The 23,360-nt window shown below is 40.1% G+C and overlaps 1 protein-coding gene across 7 annotated transcripts in view; it reads right to left on the bottom strand.

Moving 5' to 3' along the window:
- Positions 1 to 23,360, bottom strand: part of LOC120515588 (FH1/FH2 domain-containing protein 3-like) — a 674,713-nt gene that overhangs the window by 109,244 nt on the left and 542,109 nt on the right. For all 7 annotated transcript variants that reach the window (XM_039736692.1, XM_039736693.1, XM_039736696.1 and 4 more), the window contains 2 exons: positions 22,343 to 22,477; positions 15,363 to 15,413 (listed from right to left, as the gene is read on the bottom strand). In XM_039736692.1, the coding sequence (XP_039592626.1) occupies positions 15,363 to 15,413; positions 22,343 to 22,477 (186 nt within the window). The remainder of the gene's footprint in view (positions 1 to 15,362; positions 15,414 to 22,342; positions 22,478 to 23,360) is intronic.

Raw genomic sequence — 23,360 nt, 5'->3', positions numbered from 1 at the left:
GAGGTCAGGTCAGGTTGAGGAGCATGCACTGGTACAGCATGTTTCCGCACCCACTACATGACGAAATAGCTTGGGATCCCGGTTGGCAACCCCCCAGTTCCACCCTCTGGAAATGACCCTCTATCTGCCACAGCCAGGTGCTACATGGGCATCCCCTTGGCCTGGTCCAGCCACTTGAGGTCACCAACAATGAGGATCATGTGAGCTGGATCAGCCTCGGGTAATCGCACCACATGGCTGTAGTGCCGTAACTGACGCTCCCTCACAATGCAGGTCATGTGCCTCATTCGAGTCTCTATGAGCAACACAAAGTCAAACCAATGGTACCCAAAGATTCTCCAAAGAGACACAGTACCAAAGGAGTCCAGTGTTTATCTCAGGTCACTGGATAGCGTCCATGTCTCGCAACCATATTGCAAAACAGGAAGCTCCAGGACCCTAAAGATTTGGACCTTCGTCCTTTTGCAGAGATATCGGGAGTGCCACACACCCCTTTCCAGTGACCTCATGACCCTCCATGCTCTCCCAATCCATCTACTGACTTCATAGGAAGAGTCACCAGAGACATGAATGTCACTGCCAACGTAAGTAAACCTCTCGACGAGGTTGACACTCTCTCCACAGACAGACACAATGCGGATGGCAGTGCCTAAGAGGTCATTAAAGGCCTGGATCTTGGTTTTTATCAGGACACTTGCAAGCCCAGGCACTCAGACTCCTCGAGAGCCCCGATCAGAGCCTCCATTGACTCCACGAAGATCACATCATTGGCAAAGTCAAGATCACTGAATGTTTCTTCACCAACAGATATGGAGACTCTCTCTGAAAGACTCAGAGATTATACTTGTTTAATTTTGAGCAGTGGAGACTCTGGGGACCTAATCGAGGTCTACAAAATTCTCAAAGACATTGATAAAGAGTACTGTCAAGTAATTCACATACTTGTGGACACCAGTGGAAATTAAGGGGACGTGCATGTAGGACTGAAGTCAAGAAGCACTTCTCTATGTTGTGGGACTCTGGAACAAACAACTGAGATATGAAGGTGAAGCAGAAACCTTGAGAACCTTCAAGAAGAATCTGGATGAGATAGTGGGAGAGCTTAGCTCTTAGCTAAAGTAAAGCTAGTAGCTAAGTCTGTATTTTATCATCTACAAAACATGTCTAAAATCAGAGGTTTGATGTCAAAAACAGACTTGGAGAAACTTATCAATGCCTTTATCTTCAGCAAAGTAGATCACTGTAATACTCTTTTCTCAGGACGGCCAAAAAAGACTATAAAAAAATTGACGTTTGTTCAGAATGCCGCTGCCAGAATGCTTATAAAAATTAAGAAAAGAGAACACATTACTTCAGTACTAAGATCACTACAATGGCTTCCAGTGAGCTACAGGATTGTTTTTAAGTCAATAAACAGCTTAGGCCCAGAATAGATCACAGAGATGCTAACCGCTTACAGACCCCATAGACCTCTTAGATCTTAAGGGGCCAGAGAGCTGGTTATACCCAGAGTGAGATTGAAACAGGGCGAAATTGCTTTTAGTCACTATGCAACACAAAAATGGAAAAATCTGCCAAAACATGTTAGAGACACCCCAACAGTAGAAGCTTTCAAATGAAAAACTCTCTAAATTTTCTGCGCATTTGACTGATTACGTACTGGGCTGCACTATTACGGAACCGAAATGCTGCTGTGTCACCATTTTATATATTGTTTGAACTTTCTGTCATTTTACTGTCTCTCTATCTAGTATTTGGTTGTACATTGCATTTTAACCTTATCATGTGAATCGACGGTACAAAATGTGCGATTATCAATAAACTTGCTTTGCTTAAACAAATGAGCTTGATGGGTTGAATGGTCTCCTTTCATTTGCCAAACTTCTTATGTTTTACACAGGCGATGGTGGGATGTCAAACATTGTGCATCTCCAAGTCTGTTTTTGACATTAAACCTCTGATTTTAGACACGTTTTGTAGATGATAAAATACAGACTTAGCTACTAGCTTTACTTTAACTAACAGCTAAGTGACTGTCGGTCACTGCGGCAACTGTAAACAAAAGGGCGAGCCCTGATAAGTCCAAATGGAATTGTGATCAAATAAAAATAAAATTGGTCGATGAATGAATTACAGTGCTGCTGAGATGGCACCTGCTCAGCCCAGGATTGCAGGGCACTGAAGAGGAAGGTGTGTTAAGATTGGATTTTTGTTAATATTTTGCATGTTCTTATTTTCACTGTTAGGCTGATCTAACACTTGTTTGGGGAAGTCGGAATTTGAGAGGCCCTCGTCAGAATTTTCAACTGGAACATCCCATTAAGTTGATTTTTCCAACTCAGAAACTCGTGCTGATTCTCTGCAAGAATATATGGCGTTAGATGATTACAAAATGTCTGGCGCTTGCACATGAACTTTTGCTGCATTCCACTTGAAGTGGAAAGTCAGAATTTTCAACTGGAAAGTCTCCTTAAGTCAGATTTCAATCTTGGAAATGTGGGGCTGTTCTTTCAAGTCTGAGTTTGTCCGACTTCAGATCATGACGTCAATCCAGAATGGCGACGTATGCTGAAAGCTGTAGTACTGTACTGTTCATTAGCACTTCTGTCTATGTGTGTCTCATTAAATCCGTTGTACACACAGTAGTGTCCAAGCTCTACCTGTGGACATGCTGCTACGGTATTTGGATATGTAAAAAGCCGAATTGTGCCTTGTTATTAACTGCTGTTTATTCTGACTGGGGAAAGCACAACAAAAGTTTCCCTTGATTCGTCCATATTGCTTTTCTGGATGTTTTACTGGAACACGGTCTACTTGGGTGTGACGTCATTCCCAGCTCCGACATCCGAGGTAAATGGGATGCAGCATTAGGTTTAGGCAAAGGGGTAGAGAGGAGGAGAGTGGAAGGAGCGCGAGAGCTGGTTGGCAAAAGGTGTACTAATGCAGAGTGCCTGTCTTGGAGAAGCTGGAAAGCTATTGATGGAGAGAATAAGAATTTACTGCAATACTGGCACAGCAGGTGGCACTGACGAAAAGACGGGAGGCAGAGCTGGAAGTGGCATCCCAGCAAAGACAGAACACTTCAGAACAAGCGATTTCTGAGATATCCACCCAAACTGACGAGATTTCCGAAGAAATTGACCTACCTTCTTCAAATATGGTGTTTGTCTTGTTACAAGCTTTTCAAATTAAATTAAACATCTTGATGAGGGGAGACGGAATCAGGAATGAGTTTGTTAGAGAGACAACACAGGGACGACAGTTTGGTGCCCAAGTGACAGAGGCTAGACAGAGATGGTTTGGGCACCTGCAGAGGAAAGATGAGGGGTACATCGGGAAAAGAATGTTGAGGATGGAACGGCCAGGCATGAGGAAAAGAGGAAGGCCAAAGAGGAGGTTTATGGATGTGCTGAGGGAGGACATAAAGGCAGTCAGTGTGGCAGAAAATGATGTAAAAGACAGGAATAGATGGAGACGGATGATCCACTGTAGCGACCCCTAAATAGGAGCAGCTGAAAGAAGAAGAATACTGGCAGAGCGGGAGTGGAGCTGTGTGGTGTATGGGAGCAGCAAATGTAAATGCAAGAGAAGAGAGAATGAAGGAGCCACGTGCCTCAGGGCCACGACACTGAAGTAACTGACAGACTACACAGCCAAATCAGTCAGGCCAAAAAGTGACTAAAAAGACCTTAAAGGTGGTGGGGCTGAACGTCGGGCGACAGATCGGGACCACTCAGGGCTGCATAAGGCGTCGCACCAAGACTCACCAGTGATTTCAGTCCCCAGCATGTGTACCCATGTTATTCTTCCCTTCCTGGTTGTGATTATTACAACATTTAAAGTACGTTAAATGCCCTGATATTCTGTTAACATAGTAAGTGTTCAGTTTTGTCAGTACTGCATTTATTTTATGAAAAATACAAAGGTACCTTATTAGCTTTGGTATCATTTTGGCACCGGTACTGGGGTGTGAAAGCTGGTTATCGGTACGAAAGTCCAAATTTTAGTGTCAATCCGACATTTCTATAAAGGAACCTGATGGTATCTGACACACCTTTAGGCAGCGCCTCTAAACTCCACATCCGAAGCATTCATCTTCATAATAAAATAATATAAAGTACTTGGAGAAATTTGTGTGTCGCTTAAAAACTTCCATCTGTGCTCAATTATACACTCCTGTAACTGAAAAGGGAGGTAATCCATTGTGAGACGGCAACCGCAAGTGCAAGAGGGAGTCTGCTTTATGGGAAAAGCCTCTGATGTGATTTACTGTACACTTGGTATAAATTACAGCCATTAAAAGGGTTAAAATAAAATAGACATGAAAGCTCTAATTGCTATCAAAAAAAGGAATGCAATAGGTTTAGAGACAAAACTAATTTAAAAAAGTCCAGTCATTAGCATATAAGCTTTCCAACGTTCATAAAAGTCTCCTGTCACTTCATTTAGCTGGAGAGCAAGCGTACTGTGCCATAATGTCGACTGAAGAAGAAACTGCAGAAGACGCACACATCAAAAAGGTCTGCATTGTACTTAACAAAACTAACAGAACACAGAGGTAATGAAGAAATGATGACTTGTTTAGTGACTTATATTCTGTTACAGCTGGGGTGTTCTCTGTTTGATTTATTGCATTTTTTTAATTATTATTTTTCATATTTGTACATTAGTTTCTGTTATGTTGGTTTATTATGTAATGTTTCTTTACTGTTTCTTCACATGTGACACCACTCCCTATGTGTTGTGGGTGGAGCCTCTAGGAGGCCGGGTCATCTGACATCACTGCTGCTGGCCCCTCCCATCCCCTTTTTATTGAGGTCGGAGGGAGGAGGCCAGCAGTGGATTACTGAGTTTGTGTCGGAGTTTCTGAGTATTGTTTTTCTTGTTTATTCCTGCTTTTTGCATTTTTAAATTGACCCCTGCTCTTTGTGTGTATGTGTTCATTCTGTAATGGACTGGCGCCCAGTCCAGGTGTTGTTCCTGTGACGTGACACTGCCCTGGATAAGCGAGTTAGGAAAATGGATGAATGGGTGGATAGCAAGACTTACTACTTTTGTTTTGGAATTCTTATGTACTGGGTTACACATTGGCTTACCTAATACTGGTATTTAAAATCCTTAAATGCACTGGTAAAGTAGATCGAGCAGAATTCATTCAACTTTGTGATAAATCTCACACTTAAGGACATCAGGGGAAGTTAAGGGCAAGTGCTTTTATGACTGAAGTCAGGAAACATTTATTCATACACAGAGTTGCGAGAGTTTGGAAAAAAATACTGAGACATGCAGCTGAAGCAGAAACCTTGAGAACCTTTTAGAAGAATCTGGATGAGATACTGGGACAGCTGGGCTATGAGATAAACATACGAGCTTCACAGACTGAATGGTCTCCTTGGGGTGGTTGCCTTGGATTGCCTAAGGAATTAATGTCCTTTTTGGCTTTGTGTCATTTTAGTGTTTTCTTTTCATTTATGTAATAAATACCTTAAATTATGAAGATTTCTTTGTTGGACTTATCACACTGAACCAGATACCTCAACGTTTTCTCTCATTCATAAGGCATTGTTATGTATTTTGAAATTTTAAAGCCAGGGTTGGATCTTTTAGGATCACATTCTGCAGGTAGCAGCTGGGGGCTGCCATGATTAGTGTCGCTGTGAAGCACATACAGTAGTGCATTTGCAGCACCATTTTTATATTTGGGACACTGGCAAGTTAAGTATTCTTATCAATTTTGCTTGCATGCCATTGAGAAAGTAAAGAATTTTATATTTAATATTTAGTTTAAACATAGACAGGTAGGGCACTAAATAAAAGTGGTAAAAGGATAGTTAGTTAACTAGACAGACAGATACATACATACATTAATAGATATAAAAGGCACTATATAAAGTGATAGATGTACAGTTAAATAAGAAAGGCACTGACAGATAGATAAATGAAAGATTCTATATATTAGGCAGTTAGCAAAGGTACTACATCAGAAAGAGAGGAAATGTGCTGTAGATAGATAGATAGATAGATAGATAGATAAGGCACTATATGACAGATAGATAGATAGATAGATAGATAGATAGATAGATAGATAGATAGATGTGAAAAGCACTATAAGATAGATAGATAGATAGATAGATAGATAGAGATAGATATGTGGGGCACTATATGATAGATAGATAGATAGATAGATAGATAGATAGATAGATAGATAGATAGATATGTAAGACACTATATAATAGATAGATATGTAAGGCACTATATGATAGATAGCTAGACAGACAGATAGATAGAGATAGATATGTGGGGCACTATATGATAGATAGATAGATAGATAGATAGATAGATAGATAGATATAGATAGATAGATAGATGTGAAAAGCACTATAAGATAGATAGATAGATAGATAGATAGATAGAGATAGATATGTGGGGCACTATATGATAGATAGATAGATAGATAGATAGATAGATAGATAGATAGATAGATAGATAGATAGATAGATATGAAAGTCACTATATAAAGTGATAGAAGTCTAGACAGATGGCAGGCACTATATACTGTATTATAGTGGCAGATGTTGCGTTATGTTGAACACATTAACAGACAGTAGTCAGCAGTATTGTAATGGCTGATATTCTGTATGCTCTTTCTTGTCTTCTTTTTTCTCATTTTAGGTCTTAGGCTCCGTCCAGAATGCCTGTGAGATTTTCTTGCCAACCCCTAGCTTTGTTGTCATGTTTATTTACATAAAGGCTTATGGCATAATATTAAGATCAAATCATTACAGGGATTCTGGAGGCAGACAAAACACTGGTGACCTGAAGAGGCTGAGCACATATGGATGCTTTAAAAATAACATTCAGACTGAAAGGGGGAAAAAATGTTTGGCAGCATTCCCCAGATTTCCAGCCAGAAATCAATTATACAATAAAAATTTGCGGATTCTGATCAAGTTTCATTACTTGGGACCACCCAGAGTTATAAGCGAAAGTTATTAATGCGTTACAGTGGAAGCGTACGCCCCGAGTATGAAAAAAAGCGAAGGTTTTAAAGATAAATAAAGCAAATCAAAGCTCATTTAAAACAATTACGCGCACACAGAAGAGTGAGGTCTCCAGTCTCTAGAAAAACGAGACAGTGAGGTGCTGCCTCGGCTCAACATGTTTGTTCTCAATCACTAAAAACGAATCGGACCCCCTTGCCCTGCCGTGTGCTTCTTTAATGGGAAAATTGACAATACAAGATCCCAGATATCAGTGTCCCCTCGCAAACGTAATTCTCTATTTGTACACCATGTTTTTCTTGCACACACCACTTTAGTAATTTTAATTTGCAAACAGAACAGGATGTCATAACAACTAAAATGAAATCTGCTACTTGTTCCTTTGTGGCGGTGCTACATGAATAGCGATGCCTTAAATATGTTCTGTGCTGAGTTGCGTCTTTCATAGTGTTGTCCCGTTTATATGGTCTATGTGTGTCTGTGTAAATGTTGTAAACTGGAAACAAAGGGGGAAGGATAATGCCGTGGAACCGTGATCCCTCGTGTTAGTTTTCCCTGTCAAACCCACCAATTCCATCAGGGTCATTGCTATTAAAACATGGGGACAAAAGGAAAAAGAAGCACCTACAACACCGTTATTTAACAAGACGAAAAACAGCCGAGAAGGAGCACCGATCTGAATCATTTTACACCTTTTCCCACTTGCTCCTTTCAAAGCCAGACAGTAACAACATGCAAAACCCCGGAGTTCTGGATTAGACAGACACACCGAGGATTATATGATGAGACTGTTTTTTGTCACTTGGGGAGAGGAACAAGTCAACAATTTCATTCACATATAATAACTGTAGGACACTTTCCAGGTGGACAAAGTTCACATTCACTCATCATCCTCCGCCAAATCTTTCGGACTTCTTTGCGCGTTTTCGAGTGTTCTGTGTGTCTTACTTGTTTCATGTTCATGTGTTGTGTGGGGGGCTGTGAAATATACAGTATATATTGTTTTGTTGTTTGTTCTTTTTTCACCATCAATATATATACTCATTATTTTATATACTGTATATATTTGCTTTTGCTTATTCAACCATCGATCGGGGAAGCTATTTGGAAGAGGTACGGCTTGTATGGTCTAAATTTTCCTCAGTTTGCCAGGCCACGGGTCTTGGTGGTGTAGCTGCCATTCTGGACGAGTGCGTCGGCCGTTACACCTTAATCACAGTCCCAATAAAACTAGTAAAATCTCAGAGGATATTTTGGCAGCACCAATTCTTCACATCATCGATAGTTCATTACAATATGGTGCAGTTCCTGATGCACTAAAAGTGTCAGCTATCAGACCGTTACTTAAAAAGCCAGAACTAGACCTGCATACACTTAACAATTACAGTATTTCTCTAAAATACTTCAAAATGTCACCACTCAGCTTCAGCCTCACCTTACACGTCACAATTTATTTCAGAAGTTCCAATGTCCACACCAGTCGTAGTACAGAAACAGCCCTGACACCAGTTGTAAATGACATTCTGATATCCTCTGATAAAGGATATCCCACTATAATTACAGCATGTTGTTAGATTTAACTGCAGCGTTTGACACCATTGACCACCCTCTTTTACTAAAGAGGCAGGAAAATGACATTGCGATCGCGGGTACTGTGCTTTCCTTGTTTAGTTCTGATTTATCAAATCAATTCCAGTACGTACAGAAATGTAATGAAAGGACTCCCTCATTATACCCAGAAGTTAAATATGGTGTCCCGCAGGGCTCAGTACTCACATCTCTACTGTTGGCACTTTATATGAGAACTATCATTAGAAAACATCACATTCATTTTCACTCGTATAGCTACAATATATGTTTCTTTGACACCACATGATGTTTCTCTGAGGCTATCCGTAATTGAGTCGTTGAGTTAAAAGAGTGGATGGATAAGAACTTCTTGTCTCTGAATACAGAAAAACAGAAATGTCTTTTATTGGAGGGAATGATGAGACAGCAACAACATCCTGTCACTCTTTAACTCGGCTGGAATCTCCATCAGTTTTACTGAATCAGCACACAGTATAGGCGTTATCTCGGACACGTCATCTAAAACACACATTACAAAACTACCCAGAACATGTTTGGTTTCTTTTTTCCATCTTAAAAATTGTTGGAAAACTCCAATGGTCTCTAGATATACAGGATAATGAGAAATTATTTCTAGTAGGTCTGACTACTGCAATATGTGATTTACTTGCTGATCAATTTGTTCTTTATATAGCTTTCAGTTTTACTCAAAATGTTGCTGCAAGAATTATTACAAGGATCAGAAAGTATTAGGGTAACCTGAGGACCTGAATGGAATGGCAGAAGCCATTGCTGAAGATGCCAACATTCTTTTTAAGGGCCACTCACTAGTAAGCAGTATAAAGAGACTAATTCCATTCCTTCATTCCCAGTACACTTTGGGTTGTTAGGGCATGAAGGGATAATGCCAGGTCCTAGTGATTTTAAAATCCTTTTTTCAACCTTTAAACCCCTAAATGGTCAAGGCTCTGCTTACATACCTGAACGTATTATTACTAACAAACCAGAGCAGGCATTAAGATCTCACAAAGTCTGCCTATTAAGATTTCAGGGATTAGTAAAATGACAGTGGGATGTTGAGCATTTAGTTACGGTGCCCTGAATCTATGGAATGGTCTTCTTGCTTATTATAAGAGATGCCCCTTCAGTCTCGGGCTGAAGACCCACGACTTTAGTCAAGCATACCCTGACTAGAGCTGCTATGCATATCTGTTTGTTAGTCATTTGTACAAAAATATGTGTAATACAATATTCATAAACTGTTACTAACCCTCCGCTATTCTGTTTCTCTCCTCGATGTCTTGTCATGGCACTTGGTGACAACTGCTCTACATCCAAGCCGTTCTCCTGTTCAATGGAAAGGTCATCTGAGATACCAGGAGCACTGGAATAGCTCAGGGAGGGAAGTGGGTGACCAGGTGGCCGAGATCTCCTGGACTCTTGACTGTGTCTAACTTTGTCTTGGATGTTCTCTCTTATAAATGACCGTGGACCACCCAGAGGTTTATGTTCTACTGGGATGCTGCTGCCTGAGTTTTTGTTTTCCTCTCCTCCACTGTCAACTTGGCCACAGCCGAACAAGTAATTACTGGACAGATATTATTGGTGGGCGGCACAGTGGTAGCACTGCCGCCTCACAGTAAGGAGACCAGGGTATGCATCATCCTGGGTTCTCCCTATATGGAGTTTGCATGTTCTCCCCGTGTTTGAGTGGGTTTACTCTGGGTGCTCAGGTTTCCTCTCACAGTCCAAAGACATACATGTTAGATGGATTGGTAATGCTAAATTGGCCCAAGTGTGTGCTTGGTGTGTGTTTACCCTGTGATGGACTGGCGCCCTGTCCAGGGTTTGTTCCTACCTTGCACTCTGCAATAGCTGGGATAGGCTCTGGCACCCCGTGGCAAACCTGTTCAGGACTGGGTTAGAAAATGACACGACGTGTACTTTTATTAATTTGTAAACTCTTTACTTGCATTTTACCTGAGAACTTGCGACAGCACCCTGTGACAACACTTAGTGAAGAGCTCGACACAAAAGTACCAGAATTAAAAGCTCTAAAGACATGGTGTGAAACAGAAGTTTGGGTTAGATGGTTTCAATTAACGGCTTTGCAACCCCTGGAAACCTGAAAAACAATACTATAGAGAGTGGGGGTACATGCAGATAAGTTTTAAATGCATGTTATGGTGTCAAAAATCACTCAGCACTCATGGCTAGCTTTGGGATAAAGCATTGCAGCAACCAGTTGACCGCTCATCTGAGGTGGGCCAGGGCTAGATACTTGAGAGATGAAAGCCCACCGGTTTGACAAAGAGGTCTTTGAGATGAAGGACAAAAACAATAGATACAAGGAGAACGTGCAAACTGCACTCTCAAACACACGGTGACAAGGCTGTATGCTCCACCACCTGCAAAGGGCACTGCGCCACCATGCTGCCCAATCTGTTAATCCTGCTCAGTCGCAGTTTTGGAGTTCACAGGCGCTACAAAGAGATAAGCACTGAGCTGCCTGGACTCCCATTAAGAAAACAACACCAGTTTTAAGATTGAGGCCCAGAGGACTGGAAATGCTCAAGCTAACAGACTGCTGAGCTGTCTCAATACCCGCCACTCCCACCAGTCCCAACTATTTAGATGGGTTTCATTTTGTTTGGAGAAGACTTATGTTTTATTTTCTATTTACCGAGCGGATAATCGAGGTCGATTAATGATGCCCAACAGAGGCCAAGGCTCTTCATTTCTGAGTGAAATACGAGTTATGGAGGCCAAGCCAAGACACAGCATCAATTGAGGTCTGGATGTCGAGGAGAGCCAGCCGCTTTAGAGAGGAAGCGTTAAAGTTCAGCGTTCTCGTTCACTCAGCTTGAGTTTAAGTGCCTTATTTGTACGGCTGTACAGCACATATATATTACGGGATTAAGAGTTCTTCAATGGTATAATCAGGCAATGGCTGGTTGCCACTGTGGATTCCTCATCAAAGAGCAGATATTCTCTAGCTGCAATGCATTTGAAGATCGGAATTGGAAATTGTTGACCGCCCAACCCCTTTTTCTTTCCCATGTAAAAGAAACAACCATTTCCTATGGTTTTGTTCTGACTTCCTGATGATCATAACATTAAGTGAAAGTAAATCTGACTTTTGCCTGCCAGTAGATTTAAAAATACTGTAAATGATCATTATGGCTGAAAAATCACATTGCCAAATGAGGGTCTTAAGCCTTGGAGGCCGACATGGCCCTTCTTCCAAGCTGTAAACTTTCTCTCTGTGTTCCTCCATACAGTTCTGAACTGCCGGTTGTATGGCCCACTACCATCTTCAGCATTCACCCTCACCCATTTTGTGGTAACTCAATCTAATAAGCTAATCAAAATGGAGAATGGAAAACTGAGATTACGTACGGGCACTGCCACACAGTTGTAATGAGTTCTTTCGTTTCTTTTTCCCTGCCTCTTTATGGTCACAGGACAAATATTTTTGGATGCTGGTATTTTGAACCCTTAGGGAATGTAAATTTCCCATTGATTTTGGATTATTCCCAATGGTTATAAAGACGAAGTTTTAAAACGTCTTATTGGGAGGCCATTTTGTTTGTCTATTGAATGGTGGCTTTTTGAGGAAACCATGGTGATCAATCTCAACATCCCAGAGAAGACGACTATCCGATATTAGGATTTGCTATTTGATTTCTTGAAGTGGTATTCTCTGACTGGCATTCTGGTGTTTTCAGACTAAAATGTTCTTCTGGCTTTAGACTTTTGATCTTTGGGTTAACATTTTTAATTTTGACGATCAGTCGGCACTCCCTGTTGTTGCGTTTACGTGCTCTCGGGACTGTTCAGAACTCTGATTCATGACATTTCACGTTCCCACTTCAGTGAATTCATGTGGGCTTCTGGTCGGACTAGTTGGAGAAACATGAGTTTGCTATTCATTTGTTACTTGGTCTGCCAATAATAAAAACACAATTAAAGATAAGCATATTTTGCATTTATTTCCACAAAAAAAGTCCATGTATTAAATATGTATCACTTCAGTCTAAATGCAATTTGAACAAAAGAATGGTATTGTGGGCTTTATTTTAAACAACTGACTAACATGAAGAGTCAGCGTTGTATCAAAACTTGGCCAGTTTGTGTAACTTTCCGACTTAACATGGATCTACCATCTGTCCAAGGATTTTGACCTCGATCCCGCTTTCTGACCACGTCTATCTCCAGATCCCATTTTCAAATGTTCACTGTCTGGCCTTGAGTCCGTACACAGACAAGCACAGCTCGATCCAGGTAAGCCTGAGCTTCATGGGCTGAAACAAAACTCCACAAACGCTGATCTCCGTATTTTCCTACACAAGTATTTTTGTGTTTATAAGCATTAGTTCTGATTGCTTTGAAATCATTTCAGTTTGTCCGGCATCTTCTGACTCACTGATACAAGAACTCCCCCACATATGAGACACCATTCGACTTGTCTTGAGGTCTTGTTTTGCAAGGTGTCAAGCTATTTTGCCCAATCCCTCCACTCCATTTGGCCCTCTACACTGCAAAACTCCTCATTTTTAGGCCATTTTTGGACCATATTTTTTGCAAGAAGTTACATCCCTATGGAAACAAGTAAACCGCTAGGCGTCCGCAGAGAAAATGCAAGGACTTGAAGTTGTGAAAGTCACATCAGTTCACCTCGGGGGTGTGGAAGAATAATTTTAGGGTAACATGGCATTCATCTTAAAGAAATAACATAAAGGCTTAATAAACGTCAGAAACCAGTTCAGGCACACCAGGAAACCAGATAAAGGTCAAGGGAACAACGAAATGTATACTGAAATATAAGAATTGGTTTAGGAAAAATACTGAGATGGCCAAGTAAATAATGTACCAGAAGAAAATGTACTGAAGGGTGACTAAGAGATGACTAAGAAGTCAGCAGATGTCCTGTAAAGAGCTAGAATGGACATTTGTTATATGCACAGACATTTCAAGGGTGGTGGCTGAACTGAAAGGTATAAGAAGGATCAGAATATAATATATTATAATATAATAGACTTTTATTCTATATATAAATCATTTGGGTGTAAACCAATGACCAACCAGAGTAAAATGTATGCATTGATGGTCACTGTATGTAACTTTAGTAGTTTATAAAATGAACCCCTGTTCTTTATTTCTCTGATCATTCTGACCGTGCTGTAACAGACGGCTTTTGAAGAATGCTCCATCTAAAGGTATTTTACTAAGGAGTAATTAAAAGATACAATGAACAGCTTTTCTCCAGCCTGGTTACTGATTTGTCCTGTTAGGGGATGTTTTCTTTCTTTAATAAGGTGTTACATTTCTACCAGAGGGGTTAACCATAAATGAAGTACACGGGGTCAAGGTTACTTCTTTTCACAAAACTTCAAAAATGGGATCGGTATTATTGAGTGTAGCTTAATGCTTTTGTTTCATGTTGATCACAAATATAAAAATTCTTTTGAAATTTAATTCTTTACTGGTGTTCCTAGCCCTCTTAAGAGCCTCCCTCAGAAGCTGTGACAAATTTCACACAGAAGAATCGTTTTAAACTATTTCAAGGTCAGTGATTATGAATATGAAATCTATGAAGTTCTCTCTGTAAGACGGTGAGATAAAGGCACAATTGTATTACTGTTGAGAATATTTCGACTTTAAACATTTAGACGGAAGGATACAGTTTAATATATTTTAAATATCTGACACAACTATTCTTGTTTATTAAGAACTTTCACCTCATGAAGGAACTCATTACATTTCTTAGGACTGCCCCAAATTAGGGCAGCTTACACTAATTCAGGCTTTTTTAAGAATTGATATTCCTTCATGGGATTTTTCCCTTTATTTCAGCAAAGCTTGGACCTTCAGACATGTTTGCTTTCTTGTATACGAAAGTATTGTAATTGTCCAACAATTTGATTTCGAGATTTTGATGAATCTCAACGTTTTAGACCTCCCTGAGTCCGAAAATAAATTTTTTTGAATTATGTCTGTGTGTGTGTGTGTCTGTGAGTAAACCGGATAACTTGAGTACGCTTTCACTTAGGGCAACCACATTTTACATACAAGTATTAGGTACAAAAAGTAGATTTCCATCATCTTTTGGGTTATTTCCATTAAACAGACATGGTACTTTACCTTTATTTTCATGCAGTTGCAGAGTCTGATTTATTCAACTTTACTTTTATATTAATTTTCCAATATACTGTATTATTACTTGTATTTGATTTGTGGTTGATGGTTCTTTAATGTACAAAATATGAAAATATAATCATTTTGCGGTTTACTCCTGAAATATCCATCCCCATATCTGAGTATACAAGAAAGTCTAGGGGAGTCCACTCCCGAATTTTGTTTTTGTGGGCAGACACTCCATCAGGACAGCCGGAATTCTCCCGCAGATAGCAAGTCATGGATGAACATAAAACGTTTGACAAACAAGTCAATCAAAGTTTCGCTGGTGAGCTAATAGTTGCGTTGTCCCCGTACCTCGTTCAGATACATTGGCTTCACATCACAGGTCACTTACATACCCATCCTTTTGATCAAATGCATCAACCCCGGCTCTAGACCATAATGGTAAATACGGATGGTTTCATCTGAAAAACTAGGGTGGGCTTGGTATAATAAACCCACCATTTTTCAATACACGTTAACATACTGGCCTGATAATAAAAATATAGCCGTTTGCAGGGAAAGTCGTGTGGTTTTTCTGTATCATCTCATTTTTTATATAGAGATACGTGAAGATAAAGAAAGAACATAAGCTGAAAATGACAGACTCACCTCTCTTCTCTGGCATGCCTGTGCTCTTCCCTCTTGTCCACGTAATCACGACTGAAACAGACAAAAAAGAACATCCAAAACGTTCAACCAAAATGTTTCAGAGGTGTGTTCAAGTCAAGCTAACTTCAACAGATAAATAAGCTATCTCACTTCTGGCATTGTGTCATGCGGCAGATTTACTGAAACTCTCCATTTTTTTTACAATTATTATTAATGTTTCAATGTTATTAATTATTATATTAAGGTTTGGTCTCTGGCTTGTTACTATACATTTTTGAATGAATTTTAGCTTAAATCAAAGAAACCTGCTGTCAAGGCAGACCCGAGCGTCGGCTCGTCTCAAGTTGAGAGACATCACAGGGTGAGCATACAAGATCTGATGGCCGTCCACGTGTATAACATCTGAAAATGTGAGAGACTCAGAGGACCATAAAGCACTGTGATTACTGCTCCATTACACCTAATCGCAGGAGCTGCTCATTCGAAGATGGAAAGGGAGAAGATCCGAAGAGACGTTATGAGCTTGTCTGAAGATTGAAGAGGTGAAGATCAAGTGCCTTAAAGTAAGATTGAAAGGATTCAGACCTGGACTGACTCCAAATATTGAGAAATTGCTTTTATATAAGTTGTAGAAGTGTCACATCTCACAGTGAGATATGGTGAGTACGCGTACGTGACAATTTGGGTACTGAGGAGAACTGGCTTACATCTCGAATTTCAGATGCTATTTTAATGCTGGATGGGTTTCATCAGACTGAGTGGAAAAGCCAAAGGGAGACAGGAGATTTAAGAAAGGTGCATAGTACAATTAAAAGCTAAATGTGTGATCCAGACATAAAAATGTGGTCTGAACTCGTCCATGTTACTGTCACAAGGAGATAAGTTACATCACTGTGGCTGACTCAGCATTAGAAATGATTCACTCTGTTACTAATATCTTAATGATGAATCATTCTGAATGCTGGTGACTTCATACAAGGAAACAAACGTCCATGAGCATGTTCCATTTGTGGACACCACAAGCAGCACCTGCTCTGTTCAACTGGCAATGACGTTAAATATAAACCTGTGGTACAATCTAAGCAGGTCTGACTTCATCTTGGTGCCACCCAGACCTTGTTATTGACAACAGCAGCTCTCTATAATCCAAGCCAAATATTTGTGTGTTTGAGGCAAGGGGGAGCTGGTTTTATTTTAATTATACTATATAATAAAATAATAAATAAAATGTGCATAAAATGTATATATATATATATATATATATATATATATATATATATATATATATATATATATATATATATATATATATATATATATTCATAGCATTCGTAGTCTGAGTCTCGATCTGATTGTATGGGTGGTTACCTACCAGGTACCATGTGGTTTGTTTGCCAGTCGGCAAACATCTGCCACGGGCCCTCTCAATTGCGAAAAGCAGATGATAGAATGTTACATAGTTTACTGTCAAATAATGCAAAGAGTATGCAACACGTGTTTTGCCCTTATTTGCGCTCATCAGACATACACACACCACTGCACCCCTCGCGGGAATCGAACCTCAGACGTCAGCGTCAGAGACGAAGTCCCTTTACGTTGCGCCACGGCGTGTGGTTCGTTTATTTGACAGCCTGGATATCGGAGTAATTACATCAATAGCATCCATAGTCTAGTCTCGATCCGATTGTATGGGTGGTTACCTACCAGGTAGAGCATGTGGCTGGTCTGCCAGTCGACAAACATCCACCACGGGCCCTCTCAGTTGCTGGTGCCCTGCCCAGGATTTGTTCCTGCCATGTGCCCTGTGTGGGCTGGGATTGGCTCCAGCAGACCCCCCGTGACTCTGGGGTTGGATAATGGATGGATGGATGTGTACATATATACATGTATATTGCTGAGTGCTTTGAGTAGTGAGAAAAGCGCTATATAAATGCAAAGAATAATTATATATATATATATATATATATATAGATATAGATATATATATATATATATATATATATATATATATATATATAGATATATAGATATATAATAGATAGACGGATAGATAGATATCACGTCAGGCATGTGCGTCTGAGGAGTACCTTCAGGGCTAAATTACAGTAAGCAACACCACTTTGAAACACATGTAGGTGATGTTGCTAACTGTCCTTTCTCTTCCAAATGAGTTCAGAGATAAACCTCAGAGAGGGCATGTGACCCCGCTTGCAGAGCCCTGTGAAGACTTCTCCCCTTCCAGTCAGGACATTATAAAAAGAGGTGGTCTCAAAGATCGTTGTCTCTTTTGGACAGTGAGATCCCAAGCAGCTGAAGCTCCCAAGTAATCTGATGCTACTATTCATAGTGGTTTGCCCAAGGTTATTCGTGAAGCCTAGATTGGTCCAATTTTTGTTTGTTGAGCCTACTGACCAACATTCTTTTGTTTGTAAAATTAATTGGGGTTGCCTGCCAAGACGCTCCCATAAGGGGTGGTCTCATTTTGGGAAGAGCAGACCACTGGATGGAGTTCTGACCTAAGAGAGCTTGGCTCTCTTTTCTGCTAAATAAGCAATACGGCCTGCTTTTGTTTGAGTTTGTTTGCTTATTCTGGTAAACTGTTTACTTATTAAAAGGGCAGATCCAGTTGGTGCCTCAACACTTCTTTGGTGGACTTGTGTGTTCCCTCAGAATATATATATATATATATAGTGAGATTGACGCTATATAGCGCCTGACCCGACACAGATTGGACACGGGAAGCACGTGTAAAATAAATAAACTTTTATTTTTCTTCAACTGGAGGGCACGTCTTCCCCGTGAACCTCCCAGCCATAACACAGTCCCACAAGCACTAAGTATAGACAACACACTCTCTTCTTCCTTCTCCACCACTCCTCACCAAGCTTTGTCCTCCTCCCGCCTGACTCTGGCCACTGAGTGGTGGTTGCTGGCTCCATTTATAGTTCACCCGGAAGTGCTCCAGGTGTTTGATCCCTGATTTCCGGCTGCACTTTCAGGTGTGATGAATTAGTTGCCCATACAGGCTCAGGAGTCCGAAACACAGCGCACCCTGGTGGTGCCTGCGGGACCCAACAGGGCTGCACCCAACTCCAACTCCTAGGATGCCCTGCGGGAACCCGAGGCACTGGTCCACCCCGGGGAGGCGGCCATCTAGCATCCAGGGGGAGGTATTGCAGTGTCCATGGCTGCTCCCCCCTGGCAGGGGCGTCCCGGCTGGGTAAGGAAGCCAAATGCCTGTCACAATATATATATATATATATATATATATATATATATATATATATATATATATATATATATATATATATATATATATATATAATTTCAAATTTTAATTTCCCCTTGGAGACCAATCCAATCTGATCAGATTTGATCCAATCCAATCCAATCTAAAACATAAGCCTACCACCCTGCCCCATGCATTGCTCAAACAAAATCTCTGGGACAGCCAGAATTCCTTTTCAGCAGCTGGTTTGGCCCTGGGGTTACATCACTTGAGTCAGTGGAACTTGTGTGACAAGCAGCCAAAGACTTGTGGGTTTGACTGTTTTTCGGCCGCTACCTCAGCAGCTTGCTGTAGGATGGGACATGGCAACTTGACCTTCTTATGGTTCCAAATTACTTAGAGGTCAAAACATTCCAGAGCCATACAAGCCTACTGATAATTCCAGCAATGAGATAATCAGCTGCTGAAGCCTGCCTGCCTGCTAGACCCCAGCTGGATCATCAGCATCCAAACAGAATTTGTGGTTCCTTTGCATCTGCGCACACAAGAGGAACACAGAATGAGGAGGTAGAGATCCATCCATTGGTGGAAACAGCCACCTTCATTTGTTACTTTCAAATCTGGTAGAATCCTGGCTCAGCTGACAGGGATTCCTCCTTGTGACTCACTGGATCAATCCATGGGCGGCCTGTTGTTATGATCTGTGATTTTCAAAAACTGATTGCAAAAATTTTAGCTGAGTTTCTGGCTAATTATGCTGTTTTTGACATATGGAGCAACTGGGAAGCTGGAAGTCACAAATGCTTCATTCGTGACCTCCGTGCATTTGTGTTACCCAAATGGGAAATTAAACCTTGCTGCCCCAGCAACAGATGCTAACTAATAGATCTACAGTTTGGATCAGAGAAGAAACCAAAGAGCAAGAAAGGTGCATAAGGTTTGTTGTTACATTTAAAAAAGATTTTTATGCTGTTATTCATAATAAGTAGTACTATTTGTGCTTGGAAACTGCCTGATACTGAGGAGCATTCAGAGGTCTACTTCTATGGATTGAGGAACAAATTCATGGCACTGTCTGTGCAGAGATGAAGAGTAAATCATCACAAACGATTATGTTTGGCCTGTGACTTTGCAGTTCATAAATTAACTGCACTGAGCAACCACTGAGTGCAATGTCCATACAGTAGTGCCGATCAAGCTAACATCGGTTAGTCCGTTACTGTTCGTGCTGGTAAATAATATTTATTATTTTCGGTAAAGGTGATTGGTTTAAAGTAGATTATTGTAATAAACAAATTGAACCTATAAGGTGTACCTATATGTACTGTACATTCATGGTGTAAGCTGCCATTTTGGATTGACGTCATAATCTGAAGTTGGACAAACTTGGACTTGAGAGACCGGTTAGCGAGTAGTAATTCCAAGCTCGGGGTGTGTTTTGTTTGTGTTTTCGGAGTCAGAGGTTGGAAATTGTGAGTTCCAAGGTTTAGTAGAATGCAGCATTATATACTGATTATAGGGGGCCGACACATAGAGCTTCCAAAATTGAGGTTTATTTTTGAGTTTTTTGCACCTTCACAAAGTTTAAAAACTATTTACTTTTTATGGTGGGATAATTTTCTCTTTTCTCTTGGGTGCTGCCATTTTGTATTCCATTACCATGATGCACACTCTTGTTGCTGGGGGGTGTGTTCACAGAGGTCATGATTCTGACCTCGTTAGGCCAGGGGTTTACAGTTGGCATGAGTGGCCATGTTTTATCTGATTTTTATGGATACGCCTTGAATCACTGTGTGAAAAGACTATTGTTTTTGATTTTTCCTGGTTAACAAATCCTTTGTGTTGCTTTTACTGAGGCGCATTTCGATTCACTTTGCTGATTCATTTTATTTGAACTACCTGATTAAGTGAACAAAGCATGACAATATAGTAAAAATGTATAATTAAATTCAGAAACTAAGTTCATGAATCCCAAGTGAGCAAGAATTGTACAACTTGTTCTCAGGTAATGATTCAATTTACAAACGAGAACGAAAGTCATGTGTGTGACCTGTTCTCAGGTAATGAAAGAGGAATTCAATTTATAAATCAAATAAATGAGAAATGTGTGACCAGTTCACAAATCAAACAAACAAGAATCGTGTGACTTGCTCTTGAGTACTGATTCAGTGACGCAGTTCATAAATCAAATTCAGAGAGAATTGTGTGACTTGTTTGCAAATCAAATGAACGAGAATCGTGTGAGTTGTTCTCGGGTAATGATTCAATTCAAACTCAAATGAATTAGCGGATAATGCAGGGTGAGCCAAAATGAAGTACCACATTTGCCCAGTTTGTTGTGCGAGGTAGGGGTTGGGGTCCTTTGATAGGCGATCCTTTGTAGTTTTCAGTCGGCAACGCTGAAGTCCTCAAGGACGCTATTCGCCACAAAGTCGCTGCCATTCCCCTTTAAATGGCTGAACGAGTCATGTGAGCGTTCAGAAATTGTCTGGACGCGTGTATCGCTAATGATGGCCACCACCTTGAAGACTTCATTTTCTCCCTTCATGTGTCGTAATGAAATTTATTTTATCTTGAAGTGTATTTGTAGAATAAATGTTTGAAATGTGGTACTTCTTTTTGGCTCACCCTGTATATGCTCTGTGAACTCAATGAGCCATACAAAGTGTGCGCTCAAGTAAAGTTGAAAGCAAGTAGTTATTAGATATTAGAATAATATTTCAATAGGCTTCAGTTCTGTGTGACTAACTTGTTGAAAGTTTAATATTATGTTTATACAGTATATTCTGTTTGAAACAACTCCAATAATGAATCGTATAAAAAAATGTAAAACATTCTAACATAAATGTGCTGTTAATGAATTGTATTTATATGAGTAACAAGAGAAGGATCAATGACAGAGTTTGTGTTCGCTGATAAGCTAAAAAGAATGATTAGTGAATTTTGTGAGAATCATGAGTTAGTTGTGCCGTAAACGCACGTGTGCTAAACGAATGGGGCCGACGGCATCACCCCTGCACTTTAGCATTTCTGTTGAGCTCTACCATATCGATTTGTATTACTCACTGAAAAGTGTCCTTCAAAAAAAACCCAAATTGTTCAAAAAAATCACCCATCACTGAGTTTTGGTTTTCATGAAAGGAACCTTTTTGTCTTGCCGGTCTCTATTCTCTTTACTTGTAGTTCTGACTTCTGATTTTTTTTGAATATGTTCCCGGTTTGTTTGATAAATAGGACTGACTGCTGTTTTCTACCTTGGCTTGCCAAATTAATTAAAAGAGGAATTAAAAGATGATCTCTAAGCAAAGCAACAGGCAGTGGTTCATAATTGAGAAGTCAAAAAACAAATGCCCGAGTCTCAAAAGTCCCTCGGACAATTTATCGTAGTCAAATAAAGAAGGCAAGAATTCAGAAACCAATGTACACACTAACATAACCAGAGTCAAAATGTTCATCAGAAATTATAGTCAAAAATGCAGAGAAGGAAATTCTTTAACTACAAATATTCAAAACAGCAAAGGAATTCAAGTTTAAAGGTTGTGGTTGAATGTAATTTAGGATTGCAAGAGAATGGCACCTAATTTCAACATTGCTGAAAACTTATCAAACATCAAGCAGTTGTAACCATAAGATTCCTTAAAAACCCCTAAAATAAGTTCTAAATAAAATGAGAGGTTGAACAGGAAGATGAGCCTGATCATGACATGAAACATAATGAACGCTGATGCCACCACCCACCCCAGGGGCTTACTTGAATCTGTTCCTCTCTTCTCTCTCTATTCTCTGCAATCGCTCTTCTCTCTCTTGCCTCCGTCGTTCTCGTTCAGCCGCCAGAGATTCTTGGTGTTGTCTGTATGAGGAGGTCAGGAGCCCACCAAGCGCTGGTCTGAAAGCCAATGAAACATCACTTGTTTAACTCTAGTCATTTTGAAACAAATCGATAAGCATGTAACAAACATGCAGTGGATGCTCTAACATCTTCATCTTCGTTGATGTATCCAACCTCACCCTTCAGTAGGCTCTCTACGTAGAGATGATGTGTACCAGTGTCTCAGCTATTAATTCTATATTATGGGATTGATTTGGACAAAAAGAAATACATCTAGTACAGTACACCAAGGTAAGAAAACGGTGAATTACCTGACGGGAGCACAAGGCTAGAATTCACTTCATTGAGTCAGCTATCCTGTTATACGTATTACTGTACAGCCATGTTTGCTGCCCTGCCTCAAGTTTATCCCTTTATCAGTTAATCTTTTTGTTGTTTAAATATTATTTTTCTTTTGGTTTAGTTTTGTAAGTACTGTATTTTATTTGTTAAATACAGAACGTTTATGAATCATTTTTCATTTTTGCATTATGTTAAGTGACCGTGTCTTCACATTGCTTGTTATCTGCCCTGTCTCCTGTATGTGGAGCCTAAAGAGGCGAGGCCATCTGTTTACACGGTGATTACTGGCCAGCCTCAGTACTATTTAAAGCATTACTCGGATGGGATTATTTAGACAACACAAAGTGGGGTAATATAATAACTACCAGAGGAACCTGGGAACTTTTAGTCCCATCTGAATTGCTCATGTCAGTAACTTTTTACGGAGTGCGTGTTAATGTCTTGGTAAAGATCACAAAGCCTTTTATCTTCTATAAAAAGTCCATAAAAGTAACTCCAGGTTAAATTAATCCCGTGTGAATCGACATGTTAGTAAAGTTCTGTCGTACGAGTGATTAAGACATGACCAAAATTACAGAGGTCCTGTCGTACTTCTTTA

The sequence above is a fragment of the Polypterus senegalus genome, chromosome 15, assembly GCF_016835505.1.
Source record: "Polypterus senegalus isolate Bchr_013 chromosome 15, ASM1683550v1, whole genome shotgun sequence".
Taxonomy (NCBI): domain Eukaryota; kingdom Metazoa; phylum Chordata; class Cladistia; order Polypteriformes; family Polypteridae; genus Polypterus; species Polypterus senegalus.
Note: the sequence above shows the minus strand (reverse complement) of the source record. Positions and strands in the feature narration are given on the sequence as shown.